General features: G+C 40.7%; 1 protein-coding gene across 2 annotated transcripts in view; it reads left to right on the top strand.

Annotated features, from left to right (window-relative positions):
• The window catches only part of pard3aa (par-3 family cell polarity regulator alpha, a), a 392,129-nt gene that overhangs the window by 235,878 nt on the left and 136,791 nt on the right, over positions 1-19,460 (top strand). For both annotated transcript variants that reach the window (XM_055007067.1, XM_023262624.3), the window contains exons 15-16: positions 3,415-3,559; positions 16,451-16,637. In XM_055007067.1, the coding sequence (XP_054863042.1) occupies positions 3,415-3,559; positions 16,451-16,637 (332 nt within the window). The remainder of the gene's footprint in view (positions 1-3,414; positions 3,560-16,450; positions 16,638-19,460) is intronic.

The following is a 19,460-nucleotide window of genomic DNA, read 5'->3' on the forward strand; positions in this document are numbered from 1 at the left end:
ATAAATTTAAACACATCCTATCAAACGCATACACGAGTACAGTTTGCACATGCACGCATTTACACTGTATTCTCACAAATACAAGCATCACCTTGAACACACAAACACACAGGCATATTTAGTAAGTCCAATGGGAGCTGAGCAGCAGCTGATCTTGACTGGGCTTAGTGTAAGTCACAGTGCTCTGCCCTCTCCCTCAGTCAACAGGATAATCCACTCTGAAAATGACTAGATTAAGGCAGATTAAACACATGATGAGGTGATGAAAACTGGAGGTAAGAAAGGACTAAATTCTCACCAAAACAGTAAGAGACTTAAAGGAACAAGTCCACTTTGGGACAACTAAGCTCCTTGATCAACTTGCTGTTGTTGTTGGACTGAAACATTCCCAGTTGGCACACTGTGATAGCACATAGCAGGTTCTTTTTCCCTTGAGTTGTTGGGTTGTATGGTTAGCCCTTTTACTTTTGTGTTTTAAATTGTACTTGTCATTAATGTTTCTTCTGCTCAGATTATCATTTTATTAACCTGCTGCCTCAATGAGATGAACATGTGTCCATTCTTCTGTTTCAAAGCATTTTCTTCTTCTTCTTCTTCTTCAAAAAAAGCATATGCTGACAATTGAGTCTATGAAGGTGGAACCTAGGAAGATTCCTGAGGTGATACACTGTCAACATAGCATGTCTCAAGCATGTTGTTGCATTATGGGTCGGCACACTCAAACGTCAGTACTTTAAGCTGGGAAAGTGACAGTGTGTTACTTCTAACTTTTTGTATTAGTCTTTCCTTTGAGTTTGTTACATACCTGCAGCATCAGACAGCAGCAGGATCAGTGCAAGCATCTCCCAAGCAGTAGCTTCATTAATTACTTATAATTTATACCAACATGTAGACAAGATTGATCCAAAACTATTGGTTATACACTGAGCTTTTTCCACTTGAATTGTCAAGGAGTCACAGTTTGTCACCTGCGGTTAAATAACTTGTTTCATGGTTCTGAGCTCGATCACAGCCTGTTTGGAGATTTTATGGTATTGTTAGTAAAATAGTAGTTAGATGGTCATCACACAGGGACACCATGTTCAGTATTTATGAAGTCATAAATAAACTAAGCTATTGGTCATTTGTAAACACCATATGTCAACTATTGAATATGACGTGACAGCAGAGTGCACAAATTTTACATAAAAACAAAGCAGCTTGTCTTTAAACTTGCACCAGTCAGGAAACATTCATGAATCTGTAAACAGAGTCAGAGTGTGCTAAAGCATTAGCATGCACAGAAGCAGACTTAATTAATACTGAATACACAAAGATTAGGTTGCTGCAATTTTGGACCTGTGTTATGTTGACTTCAATGTCTGTTTGCCATAGAAGACAATGATTGGTTGTCAAAGAAACCTGTTCAGCTTTTACAGATAGAGGTAGACACTGACATCGTCGTCTTTCGGAGATCTTTTCCTCCTTGACACATTCTATACACAGTTTTCTTGTCATTTGGTTTTCAGATGCTTTCTCTCTGTTCCACTTTGTCCACACATCTCTACTCTTACCTCTTACCCAAACCCTTCCATCTTACCTCTTTTCAGCTCATGACAAGTCTCTGCGTGATCTAACACAGATTAAAAAGTGCAGAGAGTGATTGAATAAAGGAGGAAAAAGCGAGTAAAATAAATCTTCATTTCAACAATTTGAACCTTATTGAGTCTGAATCATCCAGGGACATGCTTTTTATTAAAAGGCTGCCAGTGGCCGTGGCTCTGATTGTAATTGGGTTGACCCAGCCCCCCATTTCACAGACGCTCACACACAGCCTCTTTCCCTCCTCTTATCAACACACTGTCCCGATAAAGTCTTGTGCTCTCAACCTCATTAAACCTCTCATTTATATTAAACAGCTGATAAGTCCCTCTACCCTGGTATGCATCTCCCTCAAGGAGGCGACTTGGCAGCACCCACAGTACACTGGGACCTAAGCTCCCACAGCTCTCCTCTTTTTTGGAATTCCCTTCATTTTTTTTTTTTTTTAACAAAATCTTTCCATCACCTCCTCTCTTTCTCTGTCTTCCTCGCCATCCTGCTCCCTTGTCTTCCTGCTGCTGTCATTGTCTGATTTTTTTATTTATTTTTTTTTACTGCCCTTTCTTTTGGCCGGAAGCCAGCAGAGTGTTGTGAGACATTAATATTACACAGGGCCCCCTGGTTTAAAGCATGCTTGAGGTACAGAGTTGAACTACGCTGAACTATCTCACTGTGAGAGAGCTATCTGTAATAGGTCCTATACAGGGAGATCTTCTCCAGTGCATTCTCCAGGTTGCCCACAGGCTGCTATGAAGCATTGTGGGGCATAAGGCCAAGGTCGACGTTTTAATTCTCCACACGTGGATGTGAGATTTTTTTCTTCCTTTTTTCTTCTTCTGCTTCCTGACTCTTGCTTTGGTACCTGCATTGTCTCGATTATAAAATACCACATTTGACAGCCTGTTGGCTGTTGAAGGTTGGACACACTATCTTGGCCCAGTGGTCCCCGACCTAAAGACTAACCACTAACCATGTCCCCCTGTCAAGAGTGGCACGTGCACTGAGTGTACAGTGGGCTCAATAACCAGCAGTGCAGCACATCGACGACGTGGCAAATGTCACTGGTCCATTTACTGGGGTTCATTGTTAGAGACAGCTGTCTATTGGCCTATGGGAAATCCATGGAGCTTTATCCAGCTCAGACTACTGCAGAACCCGTTTCATACTGCTGAACCAGAAAATACCGACGTAAGCTGAGATGGATACCGAAGCCCTGGTTCCATGTTTCTGGAGTATTGATGGCACCACATTAGAAGCCATATACACAGTTCTTCCTTTCTCCATGAATATGCGTCCTCTTGTTCATAAAACACAAATACACTGCACTGCAGAGATGATTACTATTTACTGGTTACTTTAAAACTATTGTATAGCTCAAATAACATAGCCTTTAACATTTTCAAAAAGTAATCTTCCAATTTGAGACTTGACCTAAAAAACTCAACAGAGAAAGTGAATATCATTGATCATCTCGTTACAAAGCAATCTCCTATTCGTAAGGTCGTGGCATTAATGTGGATCTTACTCTGGAACATACAAACATTGCTCCAGACCAAGCACACCCTCCCATATCAAAGGCACTCCCTTATGACAGTGGCCTCCCCCAGCAGGATAGTGTGTCCTGCCACACCTCGTAAATGGCTCAACACCTTATTTTCTTAAAATGTGACAAAGATAGTATGTCATTTTTTTTTTTTTGTCAGAATGTTCAAACACAAAATGCATTTTTTTCATATCTCTAATTTAAAATTTACACTTCTTCATATATACATATATAGATTTAGCATTTAAGGAACATTTTTAAGACAAAATTTCTCTACCTTTCTCCATTAGGAAGCCCTTGGCAGCCCTCCGTCGGAGCATCCTGTTAATTCACTTCTTGACAACAATGAACGCCGGATCTCCCATTCTCTTTATGAAACCACTGAGAGCTTGGACAACATTTCCACACCACGAGCTAATGCCATTGGACGGATTGGTAAGTTTATTATATAAACACCTTTTTTTTTCATTCTGTCTTTTTCCACCGTTGTGTCTTTGTGTCAACTGCTACTCCACAAAATTACTCCATAAATTGGGTTTTTTTTGGCCTATCTTTCCCCATTCACCTTGATGGGAAGTGTAGTTGACCTGCTAACCTCATCCACACTGAATATATTTTCCTCATGAACTGGTGTTGTCTGTAATCTGACATTCCCAGATCAATTTTAACATTAACCCCAGCCCCTCTGAAATGCATCTGCTTGCTCCTTCCTTCAAAGCCCCAACCAACATCACCTTCAAAGGCTTATCCCCCCTCATCACATTCCAAGGTACGCTATTTCACTATTCAGACCTCTCAGGGATTAACGTCAGCCCCAATCCTCCCCACCTTCACTCCACTCCCGACTGGTTTCACATGGGTCAATTCCCATTCTGCCCAGTTGACATCAGCAGGCTGAGATCTCGGCTCTTCAGGTGTATTAGAATTGGCAATTCAATCCTCGACTAGTCACTGCTGTCATCTCGGCATCGATGGCCCTTTCACGTATGCATGCACACAGAAGCTGAAGGTGATTGCATCAGTGAGGGGAGGGCATGTTTGTGGGGAATGATGCAGTGTAGTCAAACGTATCCACATTTCCTTTCTCAAGACGCACTATACGTTTATATACAGCTGTTGGACATTATTTGGTCTTAATCCTTCCTTCTTTCTTACGCATCTTTATCGCTCTTCTTCCTCCAATTTTGTACTAATTATTTTCCTTCCTTTCATCACTTTTCCTTCTCTACCAACTCATCTGTTTCCTCATGATCTCCCTGTCTTCAGTGTTTCTTCTCTCTCACCTCTCACCCTGTCACCCTTCCACCTTCTCACTCTGCAAAGTAAATTTCTAATCAGTGATCTACACTTTCTCCCTTTCTGCCCTTCTCCCATCTGTTCTCCTGTTTCTTTTCTATAACCTCTTCACCGTCTCCCCCAAGAGCGGTGCCACTCTGCCACTGATCATAGAAGATCAGAGACTGTGTCAGAGGCATCTGATGGTTAATTAAGCCTCCAGATCAATAGGGCTTGTCCCTGACACTCTCGCTCCCCCTGTTTCCCTCTCTCTCCCTCCCCCCCTTCTCTTTTTCACTCTTTTATCCAGTTTTTCTCCTCCACCCAAAATCAAATGTTTTCAAATTGGTTGGGTTTTCCTCTCAGTTTGGCTTATTTATTCCGCTGGCTTTTCCGATGCAGACTTTCTAGAACGTTGCTCTGATCATGAGCGGCAACTGTGGGCGCACTGATGGAAAAGTTTTTTGCTATTGAAACTTCAAGGGCGCCGAGCTCTCGTCTCATCCTGCAAAGTAGGAGTCGAATGAGCCAAGTGGAAAAGTTTTATAGGTGGGGGCGGAGTGGGTGCTAAAGCAGTAAGTTATCACAGCCGAAGCTCAGCGGAGTCTCAGATCTTTGACTCGGCTTGTCTGAGTGCAAGAAAATGTCAGCTCCTTTTCTTCTGTGTCTTCAGGCTGTCTCTGAGTCATGCCCTCATTAACCTGCGCCTACTCTCTGTGACAGGTCTTCATCTTTTAAACTGACACAATTCTGTTATTTAAATGTCTAATGCAGTGACAGCTGATTTTATACCCAATGCTGCAACACAACACTGCAGCACTGAGGTGGAATTCAGCACCTGAGATGCAGAAGTTGGAATGTCAAATGTTGATCCTGTTCAATGGAGAACATGGCAAAGATTTGAACATTTCTTAGGATCCTTCATTTTATGCTCACGAGTTATTGAACCAATCTCTCATTCCTCTTTGACCTGTGAAGAAAGTGTTATTCTCTTTTGTGAATGTTTGTGTCCCATCTTGTTTCAAAAAAGCTGTCATGCACCTGCTGAAAATGTCTCAACTCCTCTCTTTCTGGGTCACACTCATCTTTGACAAATTTCTGTCAGGTTTTAGGACATAATACCACAGAATCAGCTCTTGATGGGCACAGATGATTGGACACCTCTCTACTGCCTTGGACACCCGTTTTTGTTTTGAAGGCATTTTGCTGCGTGGTTGCATGTCCCTTCAGACTTAGAACTGATAGTGTCCTCTTCCTCTGCACAGATGTCCTATGGAGTAACACAAGGCTTCATATTAGACCTTATTGTGTTTCCCCTATATATGATTTTTGATGTATATTTAAAGAAAACATAATCATCTGGATGCACCTCCTATTAACATCTTGTGACTTCTGCTGTTTTAACTCCCTTTTGAATTGCAACTTTGGATATAAGATCCTGGATGGCAAAAAGCCTCCTTCAACTAAACCACAGTAATACAGTGATTAGCCTTACATAAATGGACCGTTTCCAGGACAGGTGTGCACCAGAATATATATTTTTCATGTCTACTCCTGCAGTGCATGTACAGTGTAGAGGTGTGGTTAAACAAGATAGTGGGCTGTCATTTTGTGGTTGTCTTCAGTTTTCTGGACCCAGCACAAGTAGTATGGGCATGTTAACATCTACACACTACAGTGGACTGTGTCGGGAATAAAATTAATTCACTGATACTAGCAAAATAAATGCGGACAGGGACAGGGTGATCTTATATACTAAAATTTAAATTCAGAAAATTCTAAATACACAGTTGGTGTAGAAAATATAAATAGAAGATTTTTACATGTGCAGTGTGGATCTCTGTGGCACATACACACCACTTAGGCCTTATACATTCAGTGCCTATGAATATGTGACGGCTATATGTCAGCTAGGAGTGGCATGATGTAAATTGTGTCATTGCACATTTGATTCTGTTTTAAAGTTTGAGGGAACAAATGAACTCAATTTTCTGGATCTAGAATTTATTTGACATGTATTTTGTTTATATTATTATATATAATTACCTTATTAATTTATAACTATCAAAAGAAACAGCAGAAGAATTTTTTTTTCTATTTTCTGTGCTTTGTAACCATGACCTGGTGGCTCAGTAGCTATACATATATTGACAGATCTACTATGTGACTTTTGTCAACAGTCACAATATCCACACTGAAGGCAAATACTATAAATATTACTGACACATCCAACATGTTTATATGTATCTGTCATGCAGACTGTTATTTATGAAAGCCTGTGTAGTGCAGATATCTACTTTATTTTGAATTAAGCCAGTGCAAAATATCACATGTTAAATTGTCTCATCAGTATGTCTCAGTAAGACATTGTGAAACGTACTTATCAGTGTGGATGGTCAATGTCTGCAGGCTAGACAGAGAGTAGCTGTTTCCACTCTATCTTCTTCTATATGTTATTTCAGATGGGCTCAGATATATTGTCTGGTGGGTAAGATGTGACAGTTGTGTTTAGAGGACAGATGTTGAGAACGGCTCTGCAAGGTCAGGAAGCACACAGCCGCCAGGGCTTGACTGACAGCTTGATGTGGAGTGTATCTAGACCTGCTAAATTACTGAATCATGAAGGCCAGACATGTGGCGTTTGGGCTACAATAGTGCACACTTGCATCGGGTACACATAGTTGCATGCACACACAAGCTCTACATCAGGTTATACGCAGTTTCCATTGATGTGAGCCGTACATTCGTCTTCAGAGTAAACAGTGATTACTGACAAAACTCAGAGGCATTTTATCTCTTAAAAGACAACGGAGGAACTCTCTAACCAAATCAGGCACTCTCCTCTGCTGCTCTGCTGCATTATACTGCCTGTACTGCTATAAATGAACCAAGACACTGAGGTAAATGGGATGGAATGGTTGTGCTGCTCAAGAATTAAGACCTGACTATGATTGCAAGTTATTGCAGATGGCAGCAAGTCAATACAGTGAAATTGTAAACTCCATTTTTCTACCAAGCCATGAGTGGTATTGTTATGCTGTCTATTTACTGTAAAAAAAAAAAAAAAAAAAAAAAGCAAATAACTGTGATGTCCTACAGATGTCTTATCTCACCTAACCCAAGTATTGATCAGAAACTGGACCGTATTGTCTACTCCCACCAGTCACATGTAGCTTTTAGTCTTTTTTTTTTCTGAAACAGCAGGAATAGGTCATTTTCTGAAATGGTACAATTCAATGAATTACAGAAATTAGAATTACCATGGCAACAGCAAAGAAAAGCTCAAAATGACAAAGGAGACAGGTGCTATTAAGCTGCCATCATATTGATTGTAAGGACACTTTGCCTTGATCTTCCTGCAGTATTCTGGGCTGTCATTCAGAACTATCTCCTGTGTGTGTAATTCAGCTAATCAATAGTTAGAGGTAATCCCATTCTCTGTTTGCTTCAGTAAGCCATGCAGTGCTGTGATATTGTCAGCTTTAGCTTCACACATGCACACACCATGCATCATAGCATCATGGCCACAGGCTGAATCTGCAGCTAGCAGGTGGTGAGCATACAGTCTGCTCTGCTTGACTCCGTGCTCAAATTAAATGAGTTCCTGACACGTTTTCCCCCTTTTCCTGCTTCCCCTCTATCCCCACCCTCCTTTTGCCCTCTGGAGGTGAAGGGATAGAGAATAAGCTGAGAAGCTTTCTTGTTCAAAGAAGGAAAAACAGAGTATGAAAGAAAGAAAGAAAGGAAGAAAGACAAAAAGACAAATTGAAGGGGAAGAAAAGATGGAACTGAGTGAACTCTCCTGCGTGTTCTCACTGTGACAGTGACAGCCAGGGTTTGACGCAAAGGTCGTTAGCATCACACCCGGCTTTGCCCTCCGTTCTGTCTAATTGAAAATTACTGCTGGGTGTGGGGTCCACATGCTGGGGTGAAAATTGAGGCCCGTGGAACAGCGCTGTCAGTGGATGTGTCAGTTTGACCAAGTCAGAATGCACACCTTGGGCTGGCACCAAAGTAAGGTAAGGGGTGGAAGGCTAGAATGGAGGTGGGAACCAGGCGAGCGGACTCATGCTGTTGTCACACAGGAAAGTAGGTGTTCACAGGATGTAATGTGTGCAGTGCAGGTAAGGGTGCAAAATCCTGCAGGCACACGTTGACCTAAAACAAAAATTAGTCAGAGTAGAGCAGAACAGCAAAATTATCTCACTTTGTAGGATTCTGGCATTAGAATGATTTTAATTCATAAAAAAAAAATCTGAAAGCACAACTGCGAACACACACATAGACTGAGAGGTCATGACACACTAACCTCTGAATGACCCAGACACTTTAGTCTCTCCTGATGGTATTAAAGTGGGATTGTCTTCCTTGGACATGACCCTGCTGTCTCTTCACCTCCACTGTTTCAAGACCAATAGAATGACCCTGAAACTAAAACAGCTAAATGGAATCCATCCATCATCATGTAACAAAAAACATAAAAACAACATAGTAAATGATACAGTTCTATCAGCACTTTGAGCCTTTTAGGTGTTTTAGTCATATGTCCTATATCCTACTGTGTTACACTTGTTAGAATAGGAAAGGTTTTACCTTCATTGTTCTCATTAGTCCATGAAGGCTGGTGATCTAACACAATCCCAACTTCTACCCGAGCAGAGGCCTGATTTGCCAGAGTAAGTTAAAGCACCTATGAGGGTGTGCAAGTTAACAGTGTTGTGGTTAACATCAGATTAGTGTATCATTGGGATCCAGTAGACCTAAGTTTTAGTTTTAAGAGAAACAAAGCAGACAGGGCAAACAAAGAGAGTTTTTCTAGACATCAATACTGCTATGGGACATACTGCACTATACGGTAGAATATAGGATATAATATAGAATCAAATAGAATAGAATAGAATAGAATAGAATAGAATAGAATAACTTTATTGTCATCATACACGTGGGAATGACGAAAATATAATATAAATAGAATATATATTACAATGTAGGTATTTTTCCAGTTTTCCTGGTATTTTTTTTCCAAATGGATTCTTGATAAACAAAACAAAAAAAAAAAAAAAAAACTATATTATTTCAAAAAGAAGCTACTCTGAGATTAGCCACCTCTTTTTATTTGTACTTACAACTACAAATGCCCTACAAATCCACATTGGTTGACCCCTAGAATAACTATGTTTCATTTGTAGAATCAAATAAAGTGTATATAAATTAAGGAGAAGTTGTCTGACTTTATATTGTCTGTTCAAGTATTTTTTTTACTTGATGCAGAAGTAGACTTGTTTGCTGTTTAATTACTACCATTATGCTGCAATACTCTAATTACTCAATGCAATAAACTTGCTGCTGCCTGTGTAAAAAGTTTGAAGTGTTTTGAAATGATATTCCCTAAAAGCATTTAAAAGTGATTTATTTAACTGGGTGATGGTTGTTCTTGATTCACTACTGTTCATCTTGGCCAGTAGTGACGACATCCATATATTGCATGCTGATATTTTTGCATTCGGCTGTCATCACTTTAATTTTTCAAGCATACAGTAACAATAATCCTACTGATGTCAATGTGTGGTCAAGGGACCTTCATACCAATACCTTCCAGCCAGTTATGGCTGGTTACTGAGCACTTTATTCCTTGGTCCATGTTAATCACTGATGAACTTTATATGTCTGTCTAAGTCTTAGTGTTTGATGTCCCCGTTTAAACCCTGGACTTCTGGATCCCTACGTTGCATTTGTCTGCAAGCTAGCAGTGAGACACTGTCATTAAGCCAATTTACTAAATGTTCTGATCAATTGCATTGACAAGGGGATCCCTCGTGGAACATGGTAGAAAACCAGTAAAAAATGGCATGGGTGTCCCCTGGTGTGCATAAAGGCCTTGGTTTCCACTGGTTTGTACTTAGGGTGATTACCTACAGCAATCCATGTCCGTCTGATAGCCATGACAGCAAGGATCAACTAATGATCTTCCCTCCAGTCAGATCAATAGGCCAAAGTGTCAGAGAAGAAGGGAGGACAAGAGGGAACAGAGAGGAAAAGAAAATGTGAGAGTATATGATGGACAGAGATGGAGGAAAGTGTGCAGGAGAAATAAGATAGAGTGAAGCTATTAGTGTGACCTCTCACCTTACAGCTCAATGTTTCAATGGGCAGCACTTGGTCAGAGGGCTGAAAAAAGAGGAGAGTGAAGCTGTGATCCATTTGGATGGATACAACCAGGTGGCCTCTGGAGCCAGAGAGCTCATCTGTCTCTGTCCTCACTCCCTGCCAGAGGGAAGAAGAACATCCCTGCTTCAGTATCATGGAATAGCTTCTACGTGAAGTGAACAGCTGGCCAGAGGCCTGTGTTTGCTTCAGTACAGTACCATGTGACTTTCACCGTACTCTGTACTATTTGAGTGGACACTTTAGCAAGCTACTCAACTGTGGGTTAGAAGTATAGATATTTAAAAATCATACTTATTGAGTGGTGGAGAAGATGTCATCTCTATAATTTAACGTAATGCTCAGCAGACTCAAGTATAAAGTGTAAAAAAAAATTTTTCTCTTTTTTTTGTGTGTGCTGTAAATGAAAATATGTTGTCTATGAGCCACAGTTGTAATGAAATTTAATGTTCTGACATTAAAATTAACAACCACAGTAATCATGTTGACTTTAATGGGCTACAGCTGTTAACTGTGATCATGTAAAGCCTTCACATAACAATATTATTGCTCCATGGCTAACCCCACCCAACAGCTTGTGTTTTTTTTTTTAGCAGGATAGAAACTATAGCGGTGAGCACTGGGATGGTTGGTAGTGTGTGTCTGCTGTTGCCAGTGTGACTCATCAGAAGCTATCTTTAATTACAGTGTGACAAAGGCCACAATGAAACTATCATATTGCCAGAAACCTTTTTTCCTTAACTGCATAGATGGTAAAGATGAATCAGAAGTTCTTTAGTGAACACTAAATAGGCCCTTTGTGAAAGAATCAGCATTATGTGAACCATTATTTATTCATAATTAGAGTAATATTTGTCCCTATGTGACCTCAATTACATTTTTTTTTTTTTGCTTTGTCATGCTTTGTTCCAAGAACTGGAGGGCAGGGAACTGCTTGAAAGGCTCCAATGTTTTCAGGATTGCAGAGTTCATCACAAGCTGAATAACAGCATTTTGATTTTAGCCAAGATAGTGGTTCTGGGGTTTCGTGAAAACAGAAATAGCATTCACAGCACTCAGGTTTAGATGCTGGGGGTTACTTTGCTCTGATGTTCTTAGACATGAGGATGGTTAGTTAAAAACAAAAAGTTACTTCAAACTTAATAAAGAGCTAAGATGACCTTCCTTCAGCAAAATGATGAAAACAGAGACAACACTCAAAGCAGATAAAAGAAGACTAGGCCTTGGGAATATATCCGCTCGTTATTTCATCAGCGCTTGTTTGCATTCAGAATCATCTCTCCATGATAAACAGCAGTGACTTTCAGCTGCCTCAGTCAGTTCAGTTCAAGCTGTAGCACACACAATAGGAAATGAGATGCCTCAGCTGGTTTTGTCACCTGCCTTTTTTCCTCTCATCAACTACTATGAGAAGCTGGTAAGAGACAATGGTGCTAAAACAGCGAGTGAGTGGCACCATCAAGGTGCTGAAAAGTCCTCTGTCTCTCCAGGTTCTGCCTCTATTCTCACTCTGCCCTTTGCTTAGCCGAGTTTTATGAACCACAGAGCGATTTAACTCATATCAACATACCGTTCCCCATGAGTCCTTTTCTTTTGGTCTGCTCTAGTTGACCTTAGTCTTGTCTGCCTCATTGTCCCAGTTTAGCTGTTCAGTCATGTTCAGAGTGAGTTATGCTATAAGAAGTATCGGGGGTGGGTGTTCTGTGATTTCCCTCTTTGCTTATTATGCTGACAGTTGCAGAAAATTAAGTGCTGCAGCGTCTCTAATTATTTTCACCTTTCAAAGCATCGGGTGGCCCCAGTTATAACTGTCCACCAGCCTTTCATTGTGTGTGTGTGTGTGTGTGTGCGTGTGTGCCTGTGTGTGTGTGTGCGTGCCTGTGTGTGTGGGTGTGTTGCTACAAAAAGGTAAGTAGGATGACTTTAACAACTCTTCGTCTGCTCTGCTGCCCACTTGTGTCAAGAGGTCCTGGCTGGAAATATCTCATAAGGCTTGAGGGGAATCCTGCAGACTTTCTAATTAAAACTGTGTCCTCTAGCAAAAGTGATCTGCTGACATAAGCGGATGCAGGGTGATTATGGGTGATGTATTGTTTTAAAGAGCAAATATTGTGAATGCAACAAATGCCACGTCCATGTTCTGCGTAACTGAACACACACACCAAATCTTTGAAGGACACAGCTAGTGGTGTATGTCTCTTCCAAGTTGCTACTGTAGTGAAATTCTCAGTGTTGCTGATGCAACCAAGAGGTAACTCTACCTAACAACTAAGGGAACTTAAAGGCTGATATAAGAAAAGCCCCCATGGACACACAACCGCAGGGCATCTCTTATTGACACTGCCACACTTTTGCAAAACTGACTGTAAAGCAGATACTGACAATATAGGAGGAAAGTGTTGAAACTGAGAAGGCAAAGTGTTTGAGAAGTGACTTAGAGGAGTTGTGCAAGTGCTCTGAGGACAAGCCAAACTATTTCATGGAGCATAAGGAACACTGAACATTATTCTACACAGATTAAAGATAGAATAGGAAATGGATTCTGAAACTCATATACATGTCACACATGTACATAACTTACACAGACTTTCACAAGTTGTACTATATATGCAATAGTTTCTTTTTCTCTACTAGCGATTTTGAGGGAGCTTGAAATTTTTGTAACAAGCTTTCTCTGTAACAAGACAAACTTCAACCGGTGTTGCTTGACAGTACATCCTACGAACCTGGATCCCCTTGGAACTCCCTGAGCCCATGATGCTTACAGTGAGTGGATCTGGTAGCTCTGCTGTACCATGCTGGGCGTTTTGTGAGCCTGTCTTTGAAAAACGGTGTTCCTGTATAATAAGACTGCATTCTAAATTACATTTTGAAGGAACAAAAGAATTTTGAAAGTGCCTAAAAGTCTGCGAAAGGAGATGGAGAAAAAAGTCAGCAGCAGGCCTTTCACTCAGGAGGCTGGGGTTTGCGACTTGTATGGGACCAGTATTCTTAGGATGAAGTTCTGTCTCTACTCATTTTCTTATTTTAGGTTTTACTTTCACACTAAAAACCATACGTTAGAAGCACGGTTAAGTTTAGCTGCCAAAATCACTTTGCTAGATTTAGGAAAATAGTAATTAAATTTTTTTTAAAAAAGTTTAACAACTTGTTTGAAGCTTTCCCTTCATTTTTTTGGGTTACCAGGGCAACAACTCCACCCTATCTAATATACGAGTGACAATGATAGAACAATAAAATAGGCAAATATTTGTTCATTTGAAATGCATTTGTTACACGTCATAAACGGATACAATGCAGTGGAAAATATGTTTTTGTCATATTTAAATGAGAATGCAATTTAGTTGCATAGGAACGGAATTTTGTGGTACCAACACTGATTTTTCTGTCATGATTTGGTCCCATTTGTGCCCGTAAAGGGAGGAATCACTGCGATTGATATAAAATTGTTCAAAGGGATCACCTTTGTCCTGTGGTGAAACATTTCAGTCCTAAAGGAATTCTCTCCTCCAGGATGAAAATGCAGTCATCCATAGATCACAAGGGGAATCAGATGTTATGGCCATCACAGTCAACAGATCTCACACCATGTGTTTACCTATGTAAGACTGTTTCAGACTGATGAGTTAGGCAGCACTCTCCACCGCTATCATTAAAACACCAAAAGAAGGAAAATCTTTTGGACGAATGGTGTTCACCCCTTCAGTAGACTTCCAGAGACTTGGAGAATTAATGCCAAGGTGCACTGAATCTGTTCTGGTCACATATGACATATTGTTTAGCAGGCAATCGATGATAAAGTAAAGGCCAAACATCGGAATGTTGTTTTTGACTGTCATTCTCAGCTATATCAGAAATGACTGCATTTGTATTTTCTATACAAAAAAATGTATTTCACAACTTTTTACGAATCTTAAAAAGCTTCCAATTAACAAGATGAATTAACACCATGCAGCTGTAATTTAACTTCTGTCGTCTCCAATGAAAGTGATAGGCCCAGCTTCATCTACCGTACTTCCTGGAGTTTATCACTGCCATTACTCCAGTCCTGCTGATTTACAGTACCGGGTGAATTCAATTACCTGTGGTCCTCTGTCAAGCTGCCCAAGTGAGAAATGGCCTTCATTTCACCTGTATAGTGTTGGCAGCCATCTTAACTGGTTCAGATGAGCAGTCCAAAGACAAAGGGATGAGGCTTTCAAAAGAATCAATTAGCAAACGTGCAAGTACATCCAGGGGCTTTTGGATAGTTTTCTAGTCATGGAGCAGCGCAGCAAGAATGCCCAAGGAATTCAGGTATAAACAAGTTTATCCTGAATTAGATTTCCATTTTGTCTCATTTGTAGTCACGTTTCTGTTGATCAACGAGCACTCTCCTTGTCAAATAAAACAATAAATGAAAATGGAAATGAAACGAGGCAGTAAAAACATTGTGGTTGGAAAGTAAGCTGGCATCTTAGCTATATTAGTCAGTCTATGCACCATGACATCACTGTTTGAAGTGTGCGATGTAGAACATGTATTCACACAAGGGATAATAAATCTCTTTAGTCACATACCACTGATAAGAGCCCTGACAGATATGACAAATAACCACCAAACGAACCTTTTGTTTTTTTTTTTTTGTATGACTTTTCTTCTTATGTGAAGACCTGTATAAGCCCACCTTGGTGTCAGTCCTCCCCCACACAGATGTTTTGTTTTCTTCCTTTGCTTTTCTTTTCTTTTTTTCCCTGTGCAAATACCAAAACTAAACTATACACCTCATTGCCGTGTTGATTGGTGCTCAGATTTACGTCCACAATGTGCATTTATCATTTGTCGGGCCCCAGTGAAATTAAATGACTCTCAGATTCGTGTTGGGAACCAGCCAGAGTAAATATTGTTGTCTGCTGTTAGTGATTACACACAATTGTTCCGAAGCTATTAAATTTGCAAAATGACTCTGCGATAATGGAAACAAAAGCAAAGACCACAGGAAGTCCAGAATTTCTGAAAATCTTTGTGTAATGGTAAGCAGGTGTGTGGCGGAATTCAGATCCTGTCGCTTGTGTTGAGTTTGGTTTGATGTTTTGTCCATATTTAAGTCATGCACTGATCAGTTTTCAGAGTGAATCGTCCACCTCTGTATTGTAATGCCACTTCTCATGCCGTTGAACAATGCTTCTGCTGCCCTTGGCGCTGAGTGCCCGCACATTCCCCATCGACTTTGACTCCTGAGGAGAAGCAAAGGAGCCATTCAAAGAAGTCCTCAGCGGGGAGGGTCAGGCGGGACAGAATACAGATCAGGGGAGCTCTTCTCCTGCTCACATTTGTCCTTGGAGAAGAATGAAGGAGAATGGATAAAACTCCAACTTTTTCGGTGACTTTAAGAGGCGGTATTCAGGGTAGTAGACGAGATCACTGATGTGTTTTTCTTATGAGTCTTCATGGTCTGTTAGTCTTCTTCAGGGTGTCATATGGACGCCACTGTTTGACAGTTGTTCTCTTGGTTCATCTTTGTTTGCATTCAGCTTTGAAAACATGTCCCTGATGAGCAGTTATTTAATCTTTTTGAGAATGTTTTTGTCCTTCAGGCACAACCTGATATGAAAATTTCATAGTGCAGTCACATAGTTCAGCTAGTCTTGGCTAAAGTTATCTGTACACAGTATCATTTTGGTAATTGGTGAAGTGGAAATATAATTATTATGTTTACACAGATGTGTCTGTGGAAGTGTGTGTGTGCCTCAGCATATTTCACATTTACTATCAGACACCGCAGATGGAATGTTAAAAAAACTGAGCACTGGAGCAGTTTTAGATTTTAGAATTGTGAAGAAACTTCTACAAATCATATAATCATATATACTTCTCATTCTTATTCTTCCCCCCTCTCTCCCTCAGGTAACTACCAGTTCTCTCCCACTGTGAACATGCCGCAAGATGACATCGTGATGATTGAAGATGATAGGCCACCCCTGCTTCCTGCCCACCTTTCTGACCAATCATCTTCCAGTTCCCACGATGACATGGGCTTCGTGGGAGAAAATCCTGTCCCCTGGATCCATGAACTGCCTGGTCAGAATGAATGGTAGGCACCGGGTTGATTCCTGTTTTGCTTGAAGTCAGCTGAATTATGTCTAACTTGCTGGACTACAGACGGTCTAGAAGGTGTCTGAAGAAAGCATAACAGCGTTTATATGAGGTGTTAGTTGGATGGTATGTGCATCGTTTTTGTATGCTTGTATGTGCCACTGTGGAGGGATGAGTGTTTCCTAGGCTGGTAAAGAAATGCACAGAATCTGATTTCATGGTTGAACATTCTGCAGAAATGTTCAGTTATTCCAAGTTATTGCCTACATTTATTACACAGTACAATGGCTTTTCCTTAGCAGAAATCAGTAAACCAGACTGCGTGGCTAGGTGTGTGAACATGGTAAAGCATATGTTTGGTTCCGTGTGTGTGTGTGTGTGTGTGTTAAATAATGGATCAGCAGCAGTCGTCAAACTGTGAGTAACAAACTCCCAGGCACTCATACAGTACTTCCACCTTTCCAGCCCCAAACCTCTTGTGGGATTTAAACCTCACTCAGTCTGTAGACCTCAGTCCAACTGGAGCATCCCCATAATAAAATGCAGCCAGGGCTCATGAAGCCTGTCAGAGGACTTTAGAGACTTAAGCAGAGAACCCCGACACACCAGGGGGGTTAAAAGAAAAAGAAGGAAATTTCAGTACTTCAGTACTTTTATGTGCTGATTCCTTTGAAAGTGCTGTATTTCAGTTTTAAAATGCTGTTCCAAAAGAGGTTTAATCACTCTAAAATTTCACAAGACACTTCTTGCATGATTGCGGTGCTCAGGTACCAGAATATTATAGACAATCCAATCATGTAGGCATTTTGTTCCTTGTTCTATCTATTGCTATTATTTAATTTTATAACAATTTTTGCTTTTTCTTATGATTGCCTGATTGAGGTCACATGTGCGCATGCGGTGACAGAACTACAAGGTTAAAGACTTTTTCTCTTGCAGGCTGCCACAAATAGAGTTGCTGTATTTATTTCTTTTTTTAGTTTCTTCATTTTGTTTTCCCTGGAGACTCTCAACCTGCCTCCACCTCCCACCTTCCCCACCCTCTCCATCTCTCTCTCTCTCTCTCATTTATTATGAATGAGTGGATTTGCTCAGCATGCCTGTTGTTCACGTGATGTCAGAGGTTTGTCATAGTGGATTAGGTCCACAGCATATGGCTGAAACGCACTCAGACTTCCTCACACACTCCCCATCTATGTACTCACACAAACACACGCATGCGTGCACATAGACACGAACGATGTGTGCACATAAGACAGGAGTGTGCTATCTACCAGTGCCTAGGGTTATTCTGAATAATTCATGTCCTCAAAGTCACACATGCACGCGCACACACACACACACACACACACACACTCACATCAGGTGCACATTCTCTTTTACTCACATGCTCACAGCTGCTTAAAGCGTGTATCATCCTTCTGACTGACTTATGCTGTTTCTCATTTTCCTTTTCAAGTGCCCCCAACATCCCAGCACACACACGCACGCACGCACGCGCGCGCGCACACACACACACACGTTAACAGGCATACTGAGCCAGCAGGGGATGTGGGTCAGCCAGACTCCAGTGTACTGGAACTGGTACTTTTTAATTAAGCTCTTGCAGCAGTGCAGCCAGGGCTCTGTATGAACTGAATATGTATTGTGCAGAGCTGTGAAAGTCTCACCTTTGGCCTCCAGTATTATGCAGCTTTCCTTCCTTCCTTCCTCATGGGACATGCCTTGCCAAGGCCACAGCTATATACACCTACAGTGCATACACAACATGCAAAAATTGCTGGTAAAGTCATTGTAATTCAGGCCCTTGCTTTTCTTGTCCTTTTTTTTTTTTTTTTTTTTTAACCCACAGGAATTGAACAACTTTGCATTTCCTATTTCTCCAGTGTTTAATCCTCTTTATTCATGTATTTATTTTCTTCACTTGTAGCTGAATTGTAAAATGAGTTTCAGCCCTGCTCACTTCTTTCTATTAATTTTGGGAATATTAAAAGGCCATTTCAGTATCTGATGGTGGTTGGGAAAAGCCAAATAACTAATCAATCAAACAAAAATATTTTTTGTGATCTGCATACCTGTCATTTCCCTTTCTCTCTTTCAACTTTGAAAAAATTTATAAATGTACATTCTTATCTTTCCCTGCTCGATCATTTCCCATTTTTCTCTTCTCCTTGGGTTTCCAGTGAATGATACAGCCCACGTGTTAGTGTGTTAATGGGTTGGCCCTCAAGATAAATGGTTGTTTTGGAGGCAGAAATCCCATCTCACACTCATAGTCGAGAGACATTAAATGACCTACTTTTTTTTCTTGACAACTCTAGCTAATACCTAAAAGGTGTGTGCTCTGTGCGTTTGTGCATACGCCGACTTTGTTCACATTTTACTGCTTTGCTCTCACTTGCTGCCCCATAGTTATGAACCATTGTTGTATCACATCAGTTTTACAGGCCTCGAACATAAAACAGATTATAAATATTACAACCTAGTGCTTTTAGACCTGTGTTAAAATGGCACTGTAAAGATATCCAAGCTTTTATTTGTCGCTGCTGTATTACAGACTGTTTTATTAGTTTTATTATGAATTCCTCTGCCTCTGTTTATCAGCTCGGTGGTGGGAGTGTTAACTTTTGGCTTGAAGATTCAAATCCACTCCAGAGGCCAAATAATCAAGACCAAGACTTCCATAGAGATGCACTTGAGATTTATTTTAATCTGTTGATATCACAGCCAGCTGCAGAGGATGGTGTTTGTACCCTTTAAGTACAGACTGCCAGTGTGCAGAGTTGAAGAGTGTGTGAAAGTGATTCAAAGTAGTGATGGA

Source organism: Amphiprion ocellaris, chromosome 22, assembly GCF_022539595.1.
Source record: "Amphiprion ocellaris isolate individual 3 ecotype Okinawa chromosome 22, ASM2253959v1, whole genome shotgun sequence".
NCBI classification, from domain to species: Eukaryota; Metazoa; Chordata; class Actinopteri; family Pomacentridae; genus Amphiprion; species Amphiprion ocellaris.